Here is an 8,694-nt window from a genome sequence, read left to right as displayed (position 1 = left end):
GCGCCCTCCCGCCGGGCGCCTTTGTCTCCGGGAGGCGCTGAACTTGGATTCCCAGAGTGTGGGTCCGCTTGGAGGTGACGGGATTGTTCGTGAAAGTGCCTGTTTGCTCTTCTTTTCTGTTTTTTGATCTTTCTTCTGCTTAGTCGGCGAAGTGGGCCGGGAACACTCCGCTCTCTCCTTTTGGTCCCTCCCTTCTCCCACAGCCTCTCCTCCGTCCCCGCCCTAATGCCCTCCTTTCCTAGGGACGTGGTTGGTTCAACCCTGCACTGCCATCTGCACAGGGGTTGAGGCTACAGCGGAATACTGGGTCGGGGCGGCGGTGGGGAGGGGTCTTCTATGTTCCTACACTGGTTGCCTGCTGGGACCTGTTTGCAGTCACCTCTGCTGCATCAAGTTATGCAGCAAAACCCAACTACCGAATCCCATAACTACACTGGGTCTGGGGGGTCCAACCTTGTATAAAGACAGATATGTTCCCCCTACACTACCTTTACAGTCTGGGTGCTCCCTAAATTAGAATTGCTGGGGAGGGAAGGGGTAAAAAACATGGAATCTGAGAAAAAGCAAATCAAGTTTGGTGAAACTGTTGGAAAAGAGGAAGAGACTGGAGGTTAGGACTCTTCAGTTTTTTGTTTTTTTTTTTGGTACGGCGATCGAATGCAGGTCATCCCTGCGCTTGCGAGGCAGGCAGCGGCACCATTGTGCTAAATGCCCAGCCCTATTTCTTCCTCTTCTTTGGAAAAGAAGGCAATTACTTAAGACTAAAATCTTGAAGGACTGGACTCTTGAGGACAAAAGGTGAGGTATGCAGGGAATGGGGAAGGCAGAATAAGACTGTCGGTGAGAAAGCTGAGAAAGCGAGGTAGATGTTGAGAAACAGATCTGGAAAAGTAGTGCAACAGAAGCAGGAAAAGTGTGGGAGACAGAAAATGACCATCAGCGAAATCTAAGATCCAAGAATTGCATTTGGTGAGCGAGAGGAAAAGACATAGAGGGGAGAAGAAAGCAAGCAAGGAAAGAATGAAGGGGAGAGGGTAGACAAAAATAAGGTCAGCTTGGAAGCCCTAGAAATGCTAGGGATCCAGGAACTGTCACGTTTGTGGCAGAAAGACGGTTGTCCAGTGCTCTGTCCTGGGCAGGGGCAAAAGTCCTTTGCCCTGGAATCCACAGAGGGTCATGATCAATAAAATGCCCAGGTTCCAGGCAACTTCGAGTCTGTGGGAGGTGTATGGTGGGAATGATACTGATTCCAGTTTGTGTGGGGGCTGAGCTCTTGTGTAGGGGCGGGGAGGTGTAGGCCTTTCTTCAGCCAAGCCCTGGAACTTATTTCAAACTACTATAGGTGTCAGAACCCACACCCAAATCTGGTTCTTCCCATGTCAGCCCTGCAGTGGGAGGGGATCCTCCTGAACCTTGGGGAAATTGACACCAAGTAGTTGTGAGAAAGATCTCAGCTAGGAAGCCTTTTTCATCTAAACATTTATTTTTTTCTTTTTTAAGCCATTTATTAAATAGCATATGGTGGAGCTATTAAAGACATGAGTGCTGGCTAAAGCCAGAACTGCTGTCCATTTTTCATGTTCACAGAGTGGCTACTACTCAGAGTTGGGCAGTCCAGTAGCCTGCGAAGGAGCAGCTAAAAACCCCAGAGCAACACTTGGCCAAAGCGGGACGGGGCCAGGGATCAGGACACTGACTTTGGCTCCAAAGACAAAACATAAAGGCTCTCTTCTGGCTGAGATGAGACATCCAGGTGATGGGAAAGACAGCTGGGGAAGTGGCGTGGGAGTTGCTTTTTATTGACTTGGTAGTGGGCTCTGCAGCAAGGTCCTTTTTGGCTTAAGAGCATTTTTCTGTTTCCTTTCTTCCTCCTGCATCTTCTCCTGCTGCCTGAGCTGCCAGGCCTGTAACCCAGCATCCATTTCCTGTGACAGTAGAACAACTCGTCTCTGAAACAGACAGGAAATCCATGGATAGTATCCGCACCGCACATCCTCTCTTTCACCAAGTCACAAGCTTTGGCTGAAGTTAACACTGCTGACTTGGGAACGGGTGGCACTAAGTCCTGGGCTGGGAAGCAGAGGGAGGTCAGGAAACGTGAGGCAGAATGCCCAGTACTGGCTTCTGCCCTAGGAGTGCCCCACTTGAGTCCACCCCCTTCTCACAGTGTCATTAAGGCGTTTAGCTGTTAAGCCTTGGTATGCAGCATTTATGTTAACTTAGGTGTAACAAGGCTCAAGACAATTTTTTTTGGAGACAGGGTCTCACTGTATAGTCCAGGATGGTCTCAAACTCATGGCAATCCTCCTGCCTCAGCCTTCTTAGTGCTGGAATTACAGGTATATGCCACCATGCCTGGCAATATTTTTTAAGACGTGGTCTATGTATTTTAGGCTGACCTTAAACTCACTATGTAGCCCAGGCTAGCCAGCCTCATGAATACTGGGAGTACAGGCTTATGCCACCACACACCTAAGACAAAATTTGATCTAAAAGTATCCCTCCAACCCCTGCTTGAGTTCTAGCCACTCACTGCCAACTTCTCCCTTTGGGCTTTTCTTCGAAGCTGGCCTTTCATTGGGGGAGCAGGATGGCCATCTACAAACAGAAGTGAGAGAAAAGGTAAGTGTTAGACATGGTCAGCAGCACCTTGTCCAAGCACTGACAGGAAGGAGAATCTTCTTGCTCCTCTCCTATTTCATATCCACTATGGCTTAATTCATCGAAAGTCCCTTGTCTTCAAGGGAGGATAGAACAGACCCTCAGTAAGCAAGTGCCTAGGCATGCTCCTACTCTATTGACTTATCCCTCCTTTGCCTGGAATTCAAGGCAACCTGCAGTGCCAAATCCACTATTTTACCTTCAGAAGTCCTTAATGTGCTAGGTGTGGGGCACAGGCCATGAATTCCAGCACTGGGGCTGATGCAGGACTGAAAGTTTGAAGCCAGCGTGAAATACATAGCAAGACCTTTTCTCCAAACCAAAAACCCAAAAGGACTCAGGCAATGTCTGTTAAATCTTTCACTCTACAATGAAATACCCTCCTTTCCTTCCCTTCTAACCATGTCCTCATCCTTTAGTCCATCAAGTCCTAGCTTTCCTAGAAACTTTTCTCCAATCTCATCAAATACATCCTTTTTTTTTTTTGGTTTTTTGAGACAGGGTCTCACTATATAGTTGAGACAGACCTGCAACTCATTATGTAGCCCAGGGTGGTCTCGAACTCACAGGATCCTCCTGCCTCAGCCTCCTAAATGCTGGGATTATAGGCGTGCTCCACCACGCCCAGCTCATCATTTCTCTTTCTCTGGGGATTCAATCCAGGCCTCACATATGCTAGCTCTCTTCTGAAAGAAGCTCAATTGATATTCATCTATTTGCCTTGGCCCATTTACTGTACTGCTGTTTTTACCATTATTTAGCTATCTCATATCCTCTGGAAAGGGATGGAATACTGAAATACTATTTAATTTTTTAAATGGAAAAACAGCAAGACTTTAAGTTTCTTGAAATCATGGTCTGTACTGCTAGCGTTCACAATTCACAATATAAACATGTCATGAAGATTCCATAAGTATCTGCTGACTTGCTGAAAATATGCAGTTATCTGACCTTAAGTAGTTTATTAAAAGAGATGTGGAAAAAAGGCACTTACTTTTTTCAAAGAAACAATGAAAACTATGCCCAAAAGTTTGAAGGCAAGACAGGTAAGAAAGATTATTTGGGGATGGTGGTGCACAACTGTAATCCCAGCATTCAGGAGGCTGAGACAAGAAGGTCACTTCTTTTGAGTCCAAGTACAGCCTGGGCTATACAGTTAGTTCAAAGCCACCCTGAACTAAAAAACTAAAGAACCAAAAAAGAACTAGGTACATAGCTGAGGCTAGTCCTGAGGCTGAGCAAGAGGACTGCAAGTTCTAGACCAGTCTGATTACACAATGAGACCCTATTAAAAAAAAAAACAAAAAAAGATACAGGGGGGTCGGGAGTAGACTTCAGCGGTAGCATCTGCTTAGCATGCAAGTGGTCCTCGGTTCAGTCCCCTTCACTGTTAAAAAAAAAAAAGAAAAGAAAAGAAAATAATGGGCTGGGGATTTAGCTCAGCAGTTCCACTGCCTGCCTGGCAAGCACAAGGACCTGAATTCGATCCCTGGTACAAAAAACAAAACAACAACAACAACAAAAACACGAAGAAAAGAAAATCAGGTATATAAAATTCCAATCTTTGTAATATTCCTTCACACTACTACAAAGAGGTCCCTGGCTTCCTACAAACGGAGAAACATTTTCACAATCCTGTCACCACCTATCTGAAAAAGTCAGACCAGGTTTCCTAGAGAATCCAATAGGGTATTACTACTTGGGTCACTGTGTTGTGAAGGAGGCTTTGCTATAAGCTTAGTTCTAGTTCTGGCTGTTTCTGCTACTACCCAGCTGTATGATCACGGGCATTTCAGTTCTACATGCCTCAATTTTCCTACTTGTAAAGGGAATCCATACAGAGAATGGGGAAGACTCAGAGATTCCCCCCCTTTAGAAAATATCTACATTCTCTTTCCCCTTCCTTCTCTTTTTGAGACAGGGTCTTCTTATATCACCCAGGATAGTCTCCAACTCAAGATCCTCCTGCCTCAGCTTCCTAAATTGCTCGATGACAAATGCCATTATGCTTGGCTTTTTTTTTTTGGAGACAGGATCTCACTATGTAGTTGAGACTGCCCTGGAACTCACTATGTAGCCCAGGCTGGTCTCCAACTCACATTGATCCTCCTGCCTCAGCCTCCCTAGTATTGGGATTACAGATGTGCGCCACCACGCCCGGCTCTATCTTTTTAAGGGAAAAAGACTTCTTTTTGTCGTCTTTTTTGAGTCTAGGTCTGTAGTTTAGGTTGGTCTTGAATTCATGGTGATCTGCCTCAGCCTCTCAAATGCTGGGAAATACTGATGTGCGCCACCAGGCAGGAAGGGTAAAGATTTCTAAAAGAGGATTCCATCCTGTCTTCACCCTCTTGGATTTGGTACAAATTCTCAAATGTACTCAGTGCAAAGAAAGGCTGTTCTTATTTGAATATTACATCCCCTTTGAGTAATGTTGTCTTGTCACCTCCTGCAGTCCCAGGGTGGCCCGTGTGAATTTTCTTCTCCCATCCCCAGAAACCAAGACGATCCTTTCTATCTTTACTTTCCGCAGTCGCGGTTTACTTGACAAAAATAAACAAGAGAGCTTTTTTGCTCAAACTCCGTTTTCCAAAACCTCCGCGCCAGACACGCTCCCGTGAGACGCCCCGCCCTCCCGCCACTCCGAGTGGGGAATCGCGCAGGTAAACTGGGATCCTTGCTCACCCGCGAAAGACCAGTCCGGGAGCTCGGTGAGCGGCCCGTAGCCGGAAGGGCTGGCGGCCAGGCCCTGCCTGCGGGGAGAAAAAGAATTCCGTGAGGGCCTGGTTGGCTGCGGGAACCCGCACCCCCGACCCAGCACTCACTGGAGGCGCCACAGGCTGCCTGCCCGAGCCGACGCGCTGCAGTGCAGCCTCCGGACACCTCCTGGGGAAACAGGACAGAATTAGAGGACCGGCTGCAAGCTAGTGCGGGAGTCGCAGGCCCGCCCCTCTCTGGTTCCCAAATCCAAAGACCCTGACCCACTCACGGGAGAGCAGAGCCCCCAAAGCAGCCATGCTGAGGCGGAGGAGCCGGAGGAGCCGGAGGAGCCGGAAGCGGGCGTGGCCTCGGCGGCCACGTGCAGTACTGCGGGGGAAGTCGGAAGCCGCCATCTTGAATCGGTTTTCAATCACGGGCTCCGCCATCTTGGGTCGTACGGAAATAAGGAGCCGAAACAGCGCTGGTATTGAGCCAGAACGAGCTGTTGTCTAGCGCTTGCCTCCTCGGTGGTGCTCGTTTCCTTAGTGGAAGTTCTGATATCGTAATAGAACTGTTACAAATGATCCCAATGAATTTTGCTCAGCGGTGTCTAGTCCTTTGAAGTGTATAGTATCTTCTGTCTCAGGTGCAATAACCACATTACCTCATTCTGCTGTCTTCCGCATCACTAACATGGTATTTTTTCCTAGAGTAAGTGATCAAATCTACAGCGAATCAGAAAATTTTGTTTTTAGATCTCTCTTGTTTGTCCAACAAAATTGAACTTCTGCATTGTAAGTGCCCCAATAAGTGCAGGAGATTATGTGGAGAGGAAAACCAGATGTCATCACCATTGTAGAGCTCTTATTAGTTCTTTGTGAAAGGCAGTAATCAAATCACACTTGTGATTTCAGTATTACAACTAAGTGTTGGGAATGGAAGTACAGTATGTGTTATTTGTGAAAATGGAGGTCAGTGGGCAACTTAACAGGACCCTGTCTCAAAATGAAAAAGGGCTGGGGATGCAGCTCAGTTATCAGAGTACTTTGTGCAAGGTCCTGGATTCCATTCCCCAGTACAAAAAGAAATTTTTCCGTGCTCAGACTTGGGTCCTATCCCAAAGGAATCTCACTTATATGCAAACATTCAAAAATTTGAAATTATAGATACTTTTTTTCCCAAGTACTGGAGATTGAACCCAGGACCTTCTCACTGAGCTACATTGTGTATGGGGGTGGGGTGGGGTGGTGAGACAAGGTGTCACCTTTAGTCAAGGCTGGCCTTAAACTCACTATGTAACAACCCAGGCTGGCTTCAAACTCGTGGCAATCCTACTGCCTCAGCCTCGTGAGTGCTGGGGGTACAGACGTGTGCCCCCAAGCCTGGCTATTTCAGCCCTTTTTATTTTGAGGGTCTCGTTAAATCACTAAATTGCCAACAGTGCAGGGCTGGAAGTTGGTATCCTGTCTCAGCCTCCCAGAGATTATTGGTGTGTGCCAATTTGCCTGGCTTCTGAAGACACTTTTGATAACAAGCTTTTTTTTTTCTTTTTTTTTTTTTTGGTGGTACTGGGGATTGAATCAGGATTTTGTGCTTGCTGAGGCAGGCGTGGTGCCACTGAGCTAAATCCCCGGCCCACCAAGCATTTTGAATAAAAGATACTTGGGCTGGGGATTTAGCCCAGAGGTGCCGTCCGTCGCCTATCTTGAATAAAAGATACTCAATCTGTTTAGTTAATGGCAAAGAGATCTGTGACTCTCTCCTTTTTTATCGCAAGCTATTCAATACTGCTGTGGGACAAGTCATTTGCCCTTAATATATTAATTTTTAAAAATACCTAACATTGCTGAAAACAAAAATTTTAAGGGTCATAATATAAGTAAAAGTGCTGCATGAAGCTCCTACAAAAGTGCCCATTACTGTGTAACCGGCCAGACACTTAAACACATGCTGACTGAGGGAACCTGAGGGAGTGGTATAATCGCCTCTGGAAGTTTATCATTTCCTTCTGCAGAATTGAACTTTTTCCACAGGAGGTGGCTTTGAGTTGTGCTTTGAAAGAGGGGAAGGGTGGATCCTGATTTAAGTAAAAGCAGCTATTTCAATAACAATAAGAATGGTATAGACTAGGGCTGAACAGGAAAAGGGGATGGAACAAAAGAAACTTGGCTAGCAGCCAATAGATACATCCTCTCCATAAGCAAGGGAAATTAGACAAGAGTACCACTACTGTCTTACATTCATATACTTATTATTTTCTTATATGGTGCTGGGGATTGAACCCAAGGCCTCATGCATGCTAGACAAGCCCTCTACTACTGAACTACATCTCCAGCCTCACACATTTCATTTTTATTTTATCAAAACTCTTTCTACATAAATCTATAAAATTTTCCCCCAAAATTTATGTAAAATGGCTCTTGACAGGGAGAAATTCTACATACAGGGTCCTTGTATTTCATAATTAACCTGTAAAGTAGATAAAACAGTCTAGGGAGCAATCATTATACAGATTTGCTTGTAGTTTTAAGGGACTTGGAAATTGAACCAAAACATGACTGTTGGTCTGGGGTAAAGTATGTGCTTAGCATTTTGAAGTCATGGGTTCCATCTCCAGCACCATGGTGGGTGGGGCAGGGGAGACTATGGATTTTTTTTACAACTACAGTAGTTGCAAAATAAAGACAGAGTGAGACTGGTCCCAAACTTGGCTCTATGAGCCTTTTGGCTGGTCTGGAGACAGCGTTACCAGGGTACAATGGACCCTTGAGTTATAACTGGTTTGACGTATGTCATATGAACAATTTGGGTTATGGACCAGAATTTTAGTTTTAAATTATGGCCAAAGTCTTGAGTTATGACCCAAATACTATTTGTGCCTCCAGATGGTTTCAGATACAGATTTAACCCTTAAAGGACCAGGAATTTAGCTCAGTGGTGCCATGTCTGCCTGGCAAACACAAGGTCCTGAGTTCTATTCCCAATACTGGGGGGAAAACAAAAACAACCCAAAACCAAAACAAAAAACAGATTTAACCCTTAAAGAGTTCTGGAATCCTTTCCTGTGTGGTGTTAATTGAGAAATCTTGGGCCAGTGTCTCTATAAGAACCCTGAGATCTGCCTGTATACTTCGAAGGCTGTGTAGAGGAGCCTGAGCCTTCAGTTGACCAACTTGAGTCACAACCAACCCTCATGAACAAATTGAGTTCGTAAGTCTAGGGTCCGCTATAGTTTCTTTCAAAATGCCAGAGATTTAGCTCAGGGGTACCAACCTGCCTGTCAAGCACAAGGTCCTGAGTTTGATCCCTGGTACCAAAAAAAAAAAAAAAAAAGGC

At 45.8% G+C, this 8,694-nt stretch overlaps 1 protein-coding gene and 1 long non-coding RNA gene across 4 annotated transcripts in view; one reads left to right on the top strand and one right to left on the bottom strand.

The window, feature by feature from the left end:
* Nucleotides 1-1,446: 1,446 nt before the first annotated feature.
* Mrpl52 (mitochondrial ribosomal protein L52) lies at nucleotides 1,447-5,748 on the bottom strand. Of its 3 annotated transcripts, XM_010637802.2 has the most exons (5): nucleotides 5,648-5,748; nucleotides 5,484-5,544; nucleotides 5,344-5,411; nucleotides 2,534-2,598; nucleotides 1,450-1,949 (listed from the first exon to the last, which is right to left on the bottom strand). In XM_010637802.2, the coding sequence occupies exons 1-5, from the start codon at nucleotides 5,673-5,675 to the stop codon at nucleotides 1,797-1,799; spliced, it is 375 nt and encodes a 124-aa protein (XP_010636104.1). In that variant the 5' UTR covers nucleotides 5,676-5,748; the 3' UTR covers nucleotides 1,450-1,796. The 3 variants fall into 3 exon arrangements, with proteins under 3 accessions (XP_010636105.1, XP_010636104.1, XP_010636106.1); XM_010637803.2 differs by lacking the exon at nucleotides 2,534-2,598 and having other exon boundaries at nucleotides 1,447-1,949; XM_010637804.3 differs by lacking the exons at nucleotides 5,344-5,411; nucleotides 5,484-5,544; nucleotides 5,648-5,748 and adding an exon at nucleotides 3,976-4,040.
* Nucleotides 5,749-5,990: 242 nt separating this feature from the next.
* Nucleotides 5,991-8,694, top strand: part of LOC104871729 — a 14,478-nt gene continuing 11,774 nt past the window's right edge. Inside the window, exon 1 of the long non-coding RNA XR_782953.2 lies at nucleotides 5,991-6,069. This is a non-coding gene — a long non-coding RNA (uncharacterized LOC104871729). The remainder of the gene's footprint in view (nucleotides 6,070-8,694) is intronic.

The sequence above is a fragment of the Fukomys damarensis genome, unplaced genomic scaffold (genome assembly GCF_012274545.1).
Source record: "Fukomys damarensis isolate Sample0158 unplaced genomic scaffold, DMR_v1.0_HiC HiC_scaffold_17, whole genome shotgun sequence".
Classification (NCBI taxonomy): domain Eukaryota; kingdom Metazoa; phylum Chordata; class Mammalia; order Rodentia; family Bathyergidae; genus Fukomys; species Fukomys damarensis.
Note: the sequence above shows the minus strand (reverse complement) of the source record. Positions and strands in the feature narration are given on the sequence as shown.

Bases quoted from the DNA above. Each gene is read 5' to 3' on its own strand.
- Mrpl52 (XM_010637802.2), bottom strand. From the start codon at position 5,675: ATGGCTGCTTTGGGGGCTCTGCTCTCCC. The intron at 5,545-5,647 runs GTGAGTGGGTCA...CTGTTTCCCCAG, and splicing joins TTTGGGGGCTCTGCTCTCCC to GAGGTGTCCGGAGGCTGCAC. The intron at 5,412-5,483 runs GTGAGTGCTGGG...TTCTCCCCGCAG, and splicing joins GGCAGCCTGTGGCGCCTCCA to GCAGGGCCTGGCCGCCAGCC.